At 62.2% G+C, this 16170-nt stretch overlaps 1 protein-coding gene across 1 annotated transcript in view; it reads right to left on the reverse strand.

Moving 5' to 3' along the window:
* Positions 1-16164, reverse strand: part of LOC111534772 (retinoic acid receptor RXR-alpha) — a 110229-nt gene extending 94065 nt beyond the window's left edge. The window contains exon 1 of the mRNA XM_026457510.1: positions 16133-16164. Coding sequence (XP_026313295.1) covers positions 16133-16160 — 28 coding nt within the window. The 5' untranslated portion in view covers positions 16161-16164. The remainder of the gene's footprint in view (positions 1-16132) is intronic.
* Between the last annotated feature and the right edge of the window lie 6 nt (positions 16165-16170).

Consider the following 16170-nt stretch of genomic DNA (forward strand, 5'->3'; position numbering starts at 1 on the left):
AAATGCCTCCTAGGGCAGGGCAAGTGGAAACCCCATAATCTGCTGGGGCCTCTCTAGAAGGAGGTCCCCCCCACCGCCTGGGCCGTGGGATTGGGTTTCCTGGCCTCTAATCAAAGGATTACCGGACAACCCCCGGCACCCACACGTGCCTGCATCCACAGCCATGCCACCCACATCACTCACATCCAAAGGGAAGGTCACTGCAGCGGTGGCAGGGCCACAGACACCACCTGTGCTCCACCTGCTGAGCCAGCCAGAGCAGGAAGGGCCAGGAAGGCAGGTAGGCAGCCTCCTCCACAGTGCTGTCCACTCTCCTGTGGGGCCAGGTTCCCCCAAACCCACCAGGTCAGGGCAGCCCACACCAGCCATCTCAGCCCTGGAGACCACACATGGCCCTGCAGGAACCACAAGGGCCTCCTCCCGCAGCCCCACAGCCCCACCACCTGCCTGGGCTCACAGCAGCTCCCAAGCAGTCCCTTGCCCTCACCCTGCTGTTATCACTCTGCCTGCACCGCCCCACTGTCCCCTGCTGACGGCAGGAAGAGGCCACACAGCACGCTGTCCCAAGTGCAGGCCTCTGGGGCCTGACCACCTGGGGGACCCCTGCGCTCTATGCCTCAGTTTCCTGGCAGGGAAAGGGCAAGGATCGGCCCCTCCATGCCCACAAGCTGTATGGCCTTGAAGAAATCAGTTCAGCCTCCCTGAGCCCAGGCCTCCTTTGTAAATGGGGGCAACTCCCTCCCCCAGGGTTCTAGGAGGACAATGGGCTTGGCACAAGCTGGCACCGGGGCACCTGGTGCACTGTGGCTTGCTAGTCCTTGGCCCGGACCCCCGCCCCTGCCCTCACTCTGGCCTGGGATCCACAGTGGGCCCGGGGCTTTCTCCAGTCTGATCTCATAGTTCAGAACCCACTACCCACCAAATGCCAGCACGAGGGCCCCCACCCCAGGCCCAGCAGAGAGCCTTCAGGGAGACGCCTCCCCATTCGGGGTCTTCACGTCCCCCAGCCAGCAACACCCACCACAGGCAGGCTCCAGCTGGTCAGATGCTCTGACCACCCCTAACCCCCGGGTTGGGCTTCACAGACCCTGGAGCACAGCAGACCCTCAGCAGGTGGGGCCAGGCCAGCAGTGGGCAGAGCCTCAACAAACCCAAGCTCAGCCCTGCCCAGCCAGGCCCCAGGCAGTGACGCTGCCAGTCACGCACCCAGCTCCCAGGCCACACTGCCCAGTACCTCTACCTCCCAAACTCCGACCTCCGGCCAAGACCCAGAGGAGGGGTGGCAACAAACAGTCACACACCAAGACATTCCCGTGCCACCACGTACACCCCACGGTGCTCCCCGAAGGCGGGAAGAGGTCAGCGCCCTGAAGAGCTCCCAGAAAGAGAGGAGCTCTGCCACCAGGTGTGTGCTGGCCAAGCTGCAAGCCGGTCCAACCCTGGGCGACCCACGCCCACGCCTCCTCCAAGGTCCTGGCCTGGGCCAGGAAGCCGGGTGGAGACTGGAGGGCGGGGGCCTATCTCACCCAGAGTTGCTAAAAAGAGCCAACGGGGAAGTAAAAATAGGAAATAAAAATAAAATGGCTCCAGCCAGGCCTGGTTGTTTGTGTAGGAAGCAAGGCCCCTCCCCAGCCAGCAGGGAGGGCTGGGCTCCAGGTCCCTCGCAGAGGAGGAATGTCCCCCGACCCTAGCAGCCCCCAGGACTCCAACCACGTGGCAGAACCCCATGCTGGAAGTGGCTCAAAGAAAAGTCCCAAGAATCTGGATTCGAATCCCGACTCTGCCGTTAACAGGCCACATGATATCAGGCAAGAAGCTGAGCCCCTCTCGGTGGCTCGGCCTCCTCATCAGCACTGCGGTGCAGGGAAGGAGGGAGCGTGCCGCGCTGTGCTGAGCACACGCTCCAGGTACCACCGCCCACAGCGGGGCCTGCGGTCACAGCTCCGGCCACCCATCTCTCCCTGTCCCCACCAGGGTCCTCCCATCTGCGCCCTCACTCCGCCCCAAGGTGGGCCATCAGGAGGTGAGGGCACGAGGCCAGGGTCAGGAGACAGCCTGGCTGTCAGCTGGCCCCGCTTGCCAGCCGTGCCGCTCTCAGACCTCAATTTCCTCATCCACACAATTAGAGGAAGCCTTCCTTCCTCTCCTTTCCTGCGAGGCCTTTCCAGGGTTCACATGAGGCTCATTCGCACTAAAGTGTGCGTGACTGACCCTGGCTTCAGGATCGGCTCAGCTCATTCTCCCAGGGCACAGAATTCCTCAGAAGACAGGCTCCTTGCTCCTGGAGCTGACACACCGCAGCTAGAGGCCCAGGGAGGACAGTTTGGGCCACAGCTCAAACATCCAATCCACCTGCCCAGCCTGGATGGCGTGCGGCTTCTGCACTGCGGCATCGCTCAGTCAGGCAGCTGCAGGACAAGATGTGGGTCAAGGCTCATGCACCGAGACCATCTGCTTAGGTGCCTGCACAAAGGGATCTGAGTGCTTCGGGTGGTCGATGATACCTGCCACGCTGTGGCCAGAGGGCAGGCAGTGAGCCGGTGCCACGTGAGCCCCATTGAACCAAAACATACTGCTTCAGAGTGCTCCCTGGCACTTCCTAAAGCCCCTCGGCCCTCACTCCTGGCTTGACAATTATCACCCCTGGGCCACTTCCTGGGAACTGGCTGAAAGGTCAGGGGGTGACATCACTGGTCTGCCCCAAACCACCATCCCCACAATGGCCAAAGTCTTTCTAGACCATATATCTGCCTGCAGCCCTCCACAGCCCCCTACAGCTCCCCATTCTCCTGTCCTGGACCCCCAGCCCTCAGGACCCTTAGCTAAGGAGGGAGCCAGACACGGGCAGCGGCCAATCTCAAACCTGGACTCGCAGGCGCGGGCCATCAGAAGGTGTGGGGCACAAGACACACAGAAGCACACACAGGCACACACGCCAACACAGCACGGGCACAGGGAGACACATGAGGATGCAGGTGCACATGGACACACGCTCACACAGGGACAGAGGACAGACGGACACAGACATGGGTGCACACAGACACAGGCTCAGACATGGACACAGATGTGCACAGAGGAACACACACGAACGGGTGCACACAGACAGGCTCACACAAGGGCATAGGCGTGCACACTCACATACACACACAGGTTCACGCAGACAGGCTCACACAAGGGCATGGGTGTTCACAGACATACACACACATGGGCTTACACACACAGACTCACACACACAAGCACACACAGGCTCACACAAGGGCATGAGTGTGCACAGACACACGGGCTCTCACACACATAGATGCACACACACAGACACACACACACACAGGCTCACACACAGACTCACAAAAGGCCATGGATGTGCAGAGACACACACGGGCTCACACACAGGCACACGTACACTCACACAGGCATGGCACCCACACAGGCTCACACACAGGCTCACAGGCTCACACGCTCACACGCAGACAGGGGCTCGTGGGCACAAACCCTGGTTGGAACCCCAGCCACACACGTAAGCCTGCCTGTCCCTTCACTCCATGCTGTTCTGGCTCCAGGTGCCCAGAGGAGGGTCTGGGGAGGACGACACGCCCCTGAAGGCCAGGCAGGGAGGAAGGAACAGCGCAGAAGGTGCCATGCCAGCCACCTCAGTCCTGGCCTTTCTGTCAAGAGCCCTCCAGGCTGCGGAGCCTCTGAGCTGGCCAGAGGGCATGAGAGGGTCCCCATGGACAGGGCACAGGCAGGCAGGGCCCTGAGCCCATGGGGCCAACCCCAGGCAGGTGACCACCAAACCAGCCCTGCCCCGACGCCAGGCACACGGGCGGCGACCCAGGTCCGGCTCCGAGTCCCCAGGTCCCTGCTGGTGTGGGCACCACCAGTGCCAAGCAAGGCGTCCACAGCAGAAGGCAGACAGCAGTGGTGGCAACAATCGGCTCCTTGTTCTCAGAAAGGCGGCCAGGCAGACCTGAGGGAGGGCACAGGGGTCAGCAGTGAGGGCAGCACGGGGGCCGTCTCCAGAGTCCTGGAGGGAGGATCTCTGGGCTCTGGGGAACCCTGGAGACTTCCAAGTACCAACAGAGGCCTGCTCGCTCCCCCAGCCTCACCCGCAGGGCTGGGCAGAGTGCAGGGGTCTGGCCCCAGGGCCAGGCTGGGGTGCTGGCTGCAGGGTGAGGGGCACCAGCTGCCCCCTCCGATAACGAGTTCGCAGCTTATCAGCCACATCCAGGCTGCGTGGGCTCCGGCAGCCAGCCCCTCCCCTACCCCCACCAGCAGCCGGCAAGCATCACTGCTTCCTAGGCAGGAGGCCTAACTGTCCACACGCAGGCAGGTCCTGGCCACTGACTGCGGCCAGACGCACACGGGTACACGCCTCGCCCAGCCAGCAAGAGTGGCAGTGACCCCTCCTGTGACCCCATGGCCTGGGGGATGCAAGCCCAGGTCAGAGGGACCCAGACGCCACTTGGGCTGGAGGCCCGTCAATCTGGGACCAGAAGTGGCTTGTGTCCTGCAGCCAGGGGGCCCGTGACATGAGGAGGCCCTTCCAGGACCACAGCTGGCATTTGTTCTTCAAAAACCACGTCCTACAGCAGCCACAGGGAGCCAGGAATGAGCCAACAGGGGTTGAATGCCTGGTGATGGCTGTGCCCCCGCACACCTGCCCATTCTGCCAGCCGGAGGGAGGCCCAGGGAGGCCCCGGGACAGCGCAGCATAACCACGCACCTATCTTCTGTCAGGACTCCTGACACCTCCGTCCCTCCCTGTGGTCACCGCCCAGCGTTTCCCTCCATGCCCTTCCTGAGCCCTACGTCGTCCGTGGCTGCCGCTGACCGCCTATCTCCCCCACTGGCCTGGCAGCCCACGAGGGCAAGGACCTGCCTGTCACATCCTCAGACCAGCTCTGGACAGAGGGGCCCTCCGCGAGCACTGATGATGCAGTGACCCATCTCTCCCCTGCCACCGCTCAGGGCTGGCACGCGGCCACCTGAACCGAACGAAACCCGTCTGTCTCGTTTCTTTTTGGAGAGGTTCGAGTTTTGCATTCTACACCTGCTCCAAGGACACCCAAGAGTCTGTGGGCGACCCCCCGGGGGGAGGCGCACTGCTGTCTGATGCAAGGGAAGGCAGAGTCAGCGAGCTCTGCCCTGGAAGCTTTGATGACGCAAAGCAAAGACACAGGTGTCGAGGACGAGACACTGGCTTCTCCCAGGCCAACTCCTACGCATCCTTCATGACCCGGTTCAAAAGCCCCGACTCTCTGCATGCCAGGGTGAGCCACTAATGCCTCCTCCGTGTCCCTTCTGCCTCCAGTACCTCCTCCCACCACCACACTCACACTATCTCCACCCCAGACTGGGGTCAGGGATACCTTACAGGTAAGACAACTAAGGCCCAAAGAGAGTTAAAACATCTGGTCCAAGGCCATACACCATCAAGTGGCAGCACTGGGGTCCATCCTAGGCCACCTGACCCCAGGGACCACTATCGCCCACTTCAGGGCTAAGCCTGGCTCTACTGAGCCTTGCTGGTGGCCAGGAGGAGCCTGATGGATGTGGGTGGACGGACGGACAGACAGATGAACGGACGGACAGACAGCAGGCAGGTGGGAGGCACGCTACTTCTTCCCTCGTGGCTGGCCTTGACCCCCACACCACTACAAGTGTCAACAAGACGTGCTTACCAGCGGAGGAAGGAGTCAGGTCCCCAACAAGGCCAGGCATTTGGGGCTGAGCACCCCTCCCTCTCTCAATGTAGGAATCTGAGTTCAAGGACTCTCAGGCTCTGTTCAGCAGCCGGCGGCAGCCACATCTCAAACACACTGAGCGATGATGGGGCCTCGCCACAGGCAGGGCCCCCCCGCCACCAGCCCTGAGCCTCACCCTCAGCTTCCACCCAGGGCCCCCAGGGATTCCAGCTGGCCCAAGGAGTCCTCAAGGACAGTCCCAGACCCTCCCATCTACTCCCACCCCCCGAAACCAACACCGAGCCAGACACACAGCAGGACTTCCCTTCCCTGGAAACTGGACCGGCCTCCAGAAGGAGGGGAATTCAAGTCATGATTTGAGAAATCAACTTTGCAAGGAACAGGCTCCCCCGTCACATTTCTGAACCTGAGGGTGGAGGGGATCAGTCGGCTGACCGCATGGATTTGTGCCACAAACTTCACGAGGCTTACGCGGCACCTGGCACCGTGGGCTCAGCAGCCACGGAGACCTAGAGCCAGCTCCGAGCCATGAGAGGGGGTGCCTGGAGCCAGCCCTGTGTTAAAAAAGACGCTGAGGTCTGACGGCCCCACGGGAAGAGAAGCAGCGCCCATTCGGTGACGCCCGCCGAGGCTCCGGCCGGCCACAGGGTACAAAGGCGCACTTCCCGCCGTGGACTCTGCCTGGCATCCTTCCTTCCATTTTCCAAATGAGGAAATCAACACCAAAAGGGAGGAAGGAATGTGTTCCAAGTCACAAAGTCCACAAAGTCCATGTGGCAGAGAAGACGCAGGCTGTGAGAATGCCCGGGTGCACTGTCTGCAGGGGCCTGGAGACCAGCTCTTACGCTGCCAGTAAGGGGTGGCGCCCCCTGTGATCCCAGCCTCGGGAGAAGCTGGGTCACACAGGATACAAGGGCGGGGGGCTCTGACCTTGTGCCCAGGGGACTGAGGGGAGGGAAGAGGAAGGCCCCGCTGCCCTTCTAGTCCTCACCCCTCCACTGGCCCGGGACGGTGCGGGCGGTGCTGCCCGCCAGGCCCGCCTCACCACTGTCTGCACCCAGAGTGACCTGCTGACGAAGTCCCCACCTCCCTGCCCTGCACCTCAACCTTGATCTTGGGCAGAAAGTCCACGAAGGGGTGGGGAAGGGAGAGCTTCACCGCCTCCCGTGGACTCTGCTCACGGTCAGAGCTTTTTTCTTTCCTCTGGGTGGGGAGAGGGCGAGAAGCCATCCAACAGCCTGGCACTCACACAGGGGCCTCCAGGCAAATGGCGCCGAAGCTGCCCACAGGGAGAGGCAGGGACCGAGGCAGGACCACAGGACACTACAGGGATAGACCAAGGGGTACAGGAATAGGTGGTGGGGAAGAGCCCCGGCCGCTCCTCCCAGCGGCAGGCACACCCCGGGAGCCGGAGCCCGCAGTTGGGGTACCACACAAGGGCACCAGTGGGAGTCACACTCCAGACCTGGGCAGGAAGGAGAGGGGCCATCAAGCCAGCTGGGGACGGCCAGGCTGCAGTGAGGCCCACCCCCAGCCTGAGCTGCTCACAAGGTTAATTAGTCCCAGGCCAGCTGACCGTAGCCCCATGCTCACAGGGGTCCGCACCAGCACAGAGCTGGAAGCCAGCCAGCAAGGGGCAGGCCAGAGGAGCCTGGTCACACAGTCAGCTCCTTCAGAAACCCTCCAGGGAAGCCCCCCGCACAGACATCCCTTCCCTGTACCCTTGGCTGGAACTAGATCCCCCTGGAGAGAGTCTACCCACTCTCTCTGCCTTGATTCCTTCCCCACTCCCACTCAACAAACTCCTACTCATCCCTCAAAGCCCAACTACATCACCTCCTCTGTGAAGCCTCCCTGACCTCCCCCAGGCAGTTTACGGGTGAGATAACTAAGGCCCAGTGAGGTGAATTTGCTAGCCTAGGGCCATACAGCCTGTGACTCAGAGGGGCGCTCACTCATCGCATGGGGCAGCCTACCTCACCAGTTAGTTTTAGACATGAGAAAATCTGTGACAGGTGCCTAATGAGGGATGACAAACTACAGAGCCACTTGACACCAGGTGGAGGCCTGGCCTCCGTGCTGGGGACAATGTGGTGCCATAGAAGGTTCCAGGCAAGGGAGGTCAGTGCCCAAAGAGAGAAGGACTAGCCTGGCCTTGAGTGATAACCATCATGGAGACTGATGCCACTCATCAGTGGCCCCTACTGCCTCTGCTCTGCCATGCCCCTAGGCCACCATTTCCCCATTGTAAGCTTCACATCCCAAAAGTGCTTCACCACAATACGCCCAGTACACATCCAGACCCAGGCCCACCCTGGCTGGCTCAGAGCCCATGGCGTCCTGGACCCCAAGCAACCCAGACCCTACCCTAGCCCAGGTCCTGTCCCCTCAGCTGGGGAGGGCATAGAGCCATTTTCCAGGGAGCTGGTCCCCAGTGTGCCACCCTGACCAATGGCCAACAGCACATCAGAACAAAGGCAGGGTGACGGGAAGGCAAGGCAGAGGCTTTGACAGCCAGAGGACCCCCAGAGAAACTGAAGCCCAGGGAGGGGAAGGGACCTGCCTGGGGCTACACAGCAGCCTGATCAGAGAGCAGCCCCACCATGCAGAAAGCTGAGTTCGAGGGACGGCTGGGCACACACCACCACCGCCACAGCCTGTCCTATCACTGCAGCAGTCACTGACACTGCTGCCCAATGCCCAGTCCTATTTCTGAGGAGCAAACGGTCACCAAGGTGGTCCTCTGGACATCACGCCTGGGTTGACGGGAAACCAGGAGATGGATGTGGCCAGCCAGCCTCTCTCCAATGCACCAGGCACATCCTCCCCAAGCACAGGTGCTGAAGCCACTGCTGACAGTCAGGAGAGGTGCTTTTGATTCCACTCTCTAAGTCAAGCGAGCCCTTCCGACACATCCGTACTGGGTACTGCAGGGGTGCCCACACCTCAGAAGGGCCCTGCAAGGGAGGTTGGATAGGTGGCTGGCACGTGGAGAGCTCCCACCCGCCAGGCACCTGCACCAGCAGCGGCCTCAACGCCAAACACAGGTGTGGGATCACCCCACGGCCCTCAGGTGGGAGAAAACTGGGCAACAGTCAGGCACAGACCCAGCAGGCTTGCCAGCGGGAGCTGAATGCAGGCTCTGGGCAACAAGTTCAAAGCTGCAGCCCCACTCCAAGCCCTATACCGTGCACACTAAGGGGGCTGTGGGGCACCAAGGACGGCAGGTAGGCTCTGGCTGCAGAGGCAGGCTGAGCCTGCACAGGCGGAGAGGGCAGAGCAGGCAGAGGGAGTCCCGGCAGAGGCACAGGGTGGCCCAGGCCCAAGGGCGCCCGATTCAGAGGCGCTGGAACACAGCAGCTGTTGGGAGCCCACCCCAGCGACTCCAGCCACCTGTGCTGTCACTGCCTGACCTCTGCCCAGGGCCAGTGTGGACACTTAAGCTAAATTGGTCAATTACAGGATACTTAGATCCCTCCCCGGGGCTTCCCAGCCTCACTGCATTCTGGGCTGCAGCACCAGGAAGCCTGTTGAATCAGTAACCTCATTACAGCCGGCGGCCGCACCCGGGGTTGTCTTTGAACTCCGAGGGTTTATCCATGGCGGCTGGAGGATTTACACACGGCCTGGCCCGGGCCCAACTCACTCTCCCCTCCCCTCAGCGCCGGAGGCTCCAGACCCCGCACGCACGGCAGCAGCCTGAGCCGACACCCATCACCCCCAGCTCTGGCCCCAGGTACAGCTGGGGAAACCGAGGCCCAGCTGGACACTACTATGGCTTAGACGGCCAATAGAGGTGCAGGGAGGCCAGGCACGGCCTCTGGGTCACCCCAGAGGTAGGTCTGTGACCAAGGGCTTCCCGGGGTCCCTTGCCTCAGCAGGCAGCGCCTAGAAGAGGCGACGGAGCTGAAGCCAATCATCAAAGACAGATGTGGGCTGTGCAGGGCAGACCCCGTGGCAACTCCTCACACAGAGACCCTGAGAGGCTCTCATCCCCTCAAGGACCCCTCAATGTCTCACTCCCCAGCCCCAAAGTCTGGTCCCCTCCACAGTCTCAGCATCCCTGACCCGGCCACAAGAGGCCTGGCTGCTCTGCTTCCCCTGGGCAGCCTGCCCCACACTTCATCCAGTGCCCGGGGAGGGGAGGCGGAGCCAGGGCCAGGGCAAAGATGCCTCACCCATACCCATGCCCAGGAAAGACAGCCCCCAGGCCAGCCCAGGGACCTGGCCTACGCCCCTAGGAAGACGCTAGGAATCCTCCACCCACCCCCAGGCTGCCACGCTGAGGAGCCCAGCCAGGGCAAGGGTGCACGGCCATTCATAGGGGCCCCAAGGCCCACCTGAAACCAGTGAGCCACCTGGAGAGTCACCTCCGCCTTCCAAGTCTCGCCTGGCTGCCGCCAAGCCACCCTCTGCACAATGCTGGATGCCTCATTCCAGCCAGGAGCACCATGCTGGGATCCCCTGGTCTCCAGGCACCCATGCACCTGCGCCTGGCATACAGGCCCTACCCAGCCTCACCTCCCACGTGAACCCCCTCCTGGCTCCAGCCCTGCAACCCCACCCTTGCGTCCTCACCCCCTTCACCCACTCCAGGACAGACCCTGCTGTCCCTACTGCTGGGCACCCCTCCTCCACAGGCAGCAGGACCAGGCCAGCAACCAGGGGGTGCTCCCTAAGCCACGTGTGGAAAGGCCCACCAGCAGTCCCGGCTTCCCCAGCCTAGGGCTGTCAAGGCTCTGCCAGGTCACCCTGGGAAGGCTGGGGCCGACGTCTGCATGCATGGAGTGGGCCACGTGTGCTGGATTAGGACCTCAGAAAGAACCTCACCCCTGCCCCGCCCTGGGACCCGGGGGTCCAACCTCACCCCGTCCACTCCCCCAGGTCCCTTAGGAATTTGCTGCAGACAGCGCTGCCCCGGTGGCGTGAGAAGGTGGGCAAGCCACAGCTTTCAGGCTGGGCCTCTGCTGCTCACCCAACTACAGCTTTCCAGCTGGGAGTGGGGACTTCTCCCAGCCACCACCCCAAGCCAAGGACAATCCTGGAGAGAGGATCAAGGGATCGCCACTCCTGAGAGGGCCTTCAACCAGCACAAGGGGCCGAGATGCCCAGTCCCAGGGCACAGAGCTGGCAAGGTGAGACCTCAGCCCTCCCCCAGTGTCCCCAAAGAACAAAAACGTTACTCACTCGGGCCAAGACCAGCAATGGGGCTCCCGGGAACCAGCATGGGGCACAGACCCAGCCTGGTCGGTGAGCAGCCTCTGAGGATGCTGAGGGGCAGGAGGACCTGGGGCAGCACAGCCCCCACTCTGGGGACAGGTCCTTCCAGCCCAGGTCCTTCCAGCTGGAGCTCAAGGTGGCCCCCGCTAGTCAAGCGCCTGAGAAAAAGCAGGCCCCATAGCGGGACACAAAGGCTGACCCACAGACCTCACCCAGGGTTCAGTGTCCCTATCCGCTAAGTGGGCTTGTCTCTGTGACACCTCCACAAGGTCCCAAAAATAAAGTCCCTGGCAGGCAGCAGGTGCCCACTGCAGCCATCGGCACCTTCATGGAGGCAGGGTGAGTACTGGACAAGCTGGCGAGATTTAGAAAAAAAGGAGGCGAACAAATCCTGCAGGGACCACCGTGCTCCTTGGGGGCACATCAGGACATGGGCCAGCGGCCAGCAGCGCCAGGTGAGAGCCTGTGACTCCGTGTGTGTGCGACGGTGAGCGTGAAGACACCCTGGCCCTGCACGCGGTTCGCACCCGCTCTCCCCACGGTGGCCGGGCCAATTTTCCTTAGCTGCTTTCTGCTCCATTTCACGCTCATTCAGCTGCTGAGCTAGACAATTGCTTTGTAACTCTAGGGCGCAATTTCCCTGTCTGTGAGGCGCTGGGGCACAACTGCTCAGAACATCTCGCACCAGGCTCGGGTGGGTGTGCAAACCGGGGTCCCTCGCTCCACCTGCCTCCTTGGGCCTCTGAGGAGGGTCCCTGCAGCGGCATAGGGGCTGGTCCCAGGGACCCAGCAGCAGTGAGAGCTCTCCTGTGGCAGGCCTATACCCACAGAAAGGGCTACCTCAGTGTCCCCAACGTCCTCTATTCCTGAGTCTGTTCCTCCACACCTGACAGTCCCAGCGACCATCGTGGCCTGCTCTGGTCCAGTGCTGGAAACCTGGCCCCACCCTAACCCAAGCAGGAGGCACAGAGAAGACCTAGCCACAGGCTAGCAGAAACAACCCACGAACGGGCTCCCCGAACGCCCAGCCAGCCTATGACACACGAGGCTGCCTTCTCCAGCATCTGGAAGAGCCAACAAGTGTGTCCATTTTCCAGATGGACAGCCAAGGCCCCAAGAGGCCAAAGAGCCAACCAGGCAGGCAGCGAGGACAGAAGGCTCAACCCCAGGTGGCCTGACCACCCGCCCAGCAATGCGACACCGCCTGTCGGAACCTCTTTCTGGGAAGGTGCTGATCCTGGGATCCCTGCAAAGCCACCATTACTTCCATCCTGCAGGTGACAAAGGCCCTGAATGGGAGGGGGCAGAGGAGAGGAAGGAAGGATGAAAGATGGAGCTGCACCCTATAAAATGGAAACACACAGGCAGGTGGATAAGGTGCAGGGGGAGGAGAGTGACCCCTCTACCCACACCATAGCAGCCTGAAACTGATCAGCTTAAGAATCTCAGGACAAAGGTCTGGAAGGTGACCCCCAAATGGACACCAGCCCCCAACAGCCACAAGCCATCCCCCCAGACCCTTGTAGCCCCAGACCCCAGTCTCATCCCTAGCCCAGCAAATGGCTAATTCCCATGAAAACACACCAGTTAACGGGCCACCCGTTAAGGACCCGGCCACCAAAGCCAGCTAAAAAATACAAACTCAAGCCCGGCAGAGAAGGGAAGGAGGGGCAGGTCTTGGCTTGCAAAGCCCGGGTCCCAGTGACAGTGCCCCAGCCCTGAGCCAGCTGGGGGTTGGGGAGGGCCTCTGTCCTGTGTCTGCTGGGACAGCTGTGCCCTCTTCTCCAGAGGACAGGCACTGCTCACCCCTCGAGGTCCCAACCCTGAAACATTTGACCCATGGCAAAACCAAACGTCACCCAAGAAATGAAACTCCCCAGGCAGCCTCCACTGGCACTGGGCAGACATTTAAGGCTTTCACCCCACCCCCACACCATCTTCCATGCAGCTGAGGTCTGTCCCACCCTCTCCTGATGCCAGAGCCTCCCCACATGCACGACCAGCCTCCAGGGGCAGAGGGGCACACCCCTGAGTACCCCCTGCTCCCACAGTAATTCCACAGCAAATCCTCCAGGCACCCTTTCCCAGGGGAGAAAACAAAGCTCACAGACAGAGACCTCTCGCACAGCCACGGGGAAGATGGGGCAGGGGCCAAGAGAGGGTAGTCAGAGGGGCCTCCTGGTGGAGGCGAGCCCCCCACAGGCCCTGAAGGACAGGCACAGCTGGAAGAACCACCAGGTGCTGGCAGAGCCGGGAGCCAGTCACAGAGGCTGCCCGTGTGACCAGGGCTGCCGGCTCAACCTGCACCCCACACCCCAACGGACTCAGAGCACCCGCCCCCCCACCAGCCCTTCCTAGGGGCCCAGCTCATGCCACCCACATCTGGGCAGAGGGTCAGAGCTGCGTGCTCGGGTCCAGGCCCAGCAGTGAGCCCTAGGCAAGGATGCAGGCTAGCAAGGCCAGGGCCACCATGAGACTGGGCCATTTTTCTCACCCTGACACCTCCCCAGTCAACAAACAGGGCCCCTCCAGAGTTTACCAAAACAAACACCCCGCCATCGGGCAGTGCCCACGCTAAAAGACGCCCTCGTCAGGCCAGAGCAGGACTCCAAGTCCAGCCTCCAGAGAGTCACATGACCCTGTTATTTCGGGAGGCCCCGGAATGCGCTCTATTTTGGGTCCCAAGGGCTCTGATGTCACCAGAAGCCCCTCACCCAGGCTGCAAGCTCACCCAGGTCCCTGAGTGCCCCGACTCTAAGAGTGGTCAGTGGGCCTACAGCTTTGCCAGCGGGTCTGGTGTGGTCTGAGACCTTTGGACTCCGTGGACTCCGCCTGAGTCCCACCATTCAGGATAAGGCCAGCCGGGGCCTTCTCCCCGGCAGGCGTGGGAGCACGGCCAGCCCTGGGCAGCAGGGCCAGGAGGCTGGGGCTGCCTCTGGCGAGTCCCTCGGCCTTGCTTTCCTTCCAGATCTCGATGCTGGACTCATCCCTGCCCTCATTGAGTGGCTCGGTGGGCACTGACTGGGATCCTCCCTCGGCCCACCAAGCCCAGGGGCAGTGAATGTGGGAAGGAGGAAGCCCTCTCTACCCCACACCCCAAAAGTGGCTGGGCAGCTGTAAGGGGTGGCCGAGTCTCCCCAGCAGCTCCAGGTCTGACTGGTCGGCCAGCCGGGCCAAGACAAGCCAGGCCCTCCGTCACTCACCCCCAGGAGGGATTAGGCTGTGTTGACAAAAGGGCTTAGACAAGTAGCCGCTTAAATGGACCTTCGACTGCTCTGGACTTCAGAGCTGGTCACAAGCTTAGAAAAAAATAAAATGTAATCAGAGCCCAGGACTCTCTGCTCAGCCCTGGGGCGTGGGCTGCCTGGGAGGCCATGGGCTGGTCGGGAGAGCTCGAGAACAGAAGACTCCCAGCTTCCTTGTGGCAGGGGAGTGCCCAGGGAGATCTCTGGGGCAGTGGCTCAGAGGCACGACCTCTCCTCTTCACAGGGACTCCAGCAAGCCACCATGGGGACTGGGCACCCTTGCTCCCTCACCCTACATACACCAACTCCGTGGACCATCCCTGTCCCACCGAAGGCATTAAAAACAGGGACCTGTTCGGTTCTCAGTACTCAGCTGAAGTGCGACCAGCCAGGCCCCTGCCATGTCCAGGGGCCAGACACTGAGCTGAGCATTCTCGTTCCAGAGGAATCGTCTGGGAGAGCCTAGCTCTGTATGTGCGGATGTGTGTGTGCAGATGTGTGAGTGCAAAGCTTTAATGGGGAAAGGCAGCCCCAGCCCACCCAGTCACAGACAGCGCAGCGTTCCCTCTTGCGTCACACTCAGCAGTACCACCAGCTGCGGGTGATAATCCCAAATCCACCACTTTGTATCCTGGGGGCTCAGCCTCTCCCAGCCAGTTTTCTCATCTGCAAAATGGGCATGAGCGCCCACCCCTGGAAGCTGTGCCCTGGAGCTCATTCAAGGCCTCGAGCCCATCACTCCATCATGATAGAGTCGGAGAGTAAGTGTCAGGTCTGACAAACCTGACCCACCCCTCACCCCGGTCACAGAGCAGCACACCTGCCTGTGAGTAGTAGGGGTACTCAGACTCTCACCTTCATATCCAGGAGGGGCTGGGTCCATGCTGGCTCCCCTTGATGTCCCATCTCACTAAACATCCCTGCAGTTACACTGGCTTCTGAGCACCTCCTGGAGTGGCCAAGCTGCACCCCAGGCTGTAGGGAGGGTGGGCAGCAGGGGCTAAGGATGGCGGGGTTTCATTCATAATCAGCTGTTTCAATTTCCATTCAGCACAAATCCTTCACCCGGCCCGACAGCCTGGCTGCCGTCCCGCCACCAAATTAATATCCTTCCCGGAGCTCATTTATAAAGTCTCCCCCTTCTCACTAGCTTCCAAACCCTTGGGAGAGCAATGGGTGGGAGCCCCAGTCGTGCCCTCTCCTCCTCCTCGGTAGGTCTGGGCCTGGAGTTGGCGGGCAGTCTGGGATAGGAAGTCACCGGGCGGGATGGCAGGAGGAGGAGAGAGACTGACCCTCTGCACCTCTGCGCTGTCCTGCTCACAAGTGGAGAGCCAACCGGGGAGAACACCCGGGAGTGCCAGAGCGAGGGGCCCCATTTCTGGGATGGGGTCTTCCTAGGTCTGACGTTCTGTTCATACAGCTCCCAGGGAACCCTGCCCACCCGGGCGTGGGCTGCTTTGGGGATAACAGGGTCCCACTCTGTTTCCTGGGCGGGCACACACCCAAGGGCCAGCGGCCTGCTGGAAGCCGCAGCCCGACGGGCAGGCGGCGCAGAGGCCGCTCGGGGCCCAGAGCGCCGTCCCGGTCCCCAGGCCAGGGAGGCCGGAGCCGCGGAGCGCAGAAGTTGCTCCTCCCGCTCCGGCAGGGTTCCTGCGCGGCCCGGCTGCAGCTGGGCGCCAGGACGCAGGCGGCCGCCGGCGACCGGGAGACCCCTCCTCGTCCCGGGCGAACCTGCCACCCGCCCCCCCGGCCCCGCCGCCCGCCGGCTGCCCAGCCCCGCCCGGGCGCCGCGAAAAGTTGCCCCGGGTCGACCCCCTCCGGGCCCGGCGCCCGAACTCTCGCGAAGGTTGGCGAGGGGTCCAAGCGGGGCCCGGGCCGGCGACCCCCGCGCGCGCCGCCAACGCGCCCCCGGCCCCCGCCCGTCGGCCCCTGGCCCTGTCCCCGCCCGGCCCGGCGAGCACTCACCGAGCGGCAGGAAATGTTTGGTGTCCATGTCTGCGACT

This window comes from Piliocolobus tephrosceles, chromosome 14 (assembly GCF_002776525.5).
Source record: "Piliocolobus tephrosceles isolate RC106 chromosome 14, ASM277652v3, whole genome shotgun sequence".
NCBI lineage: Eukaryota > Metazoa > Chordata > Mammalia > Primates > Cercopithecidae > Piliocolobus > Piliocolobus tephrosceles.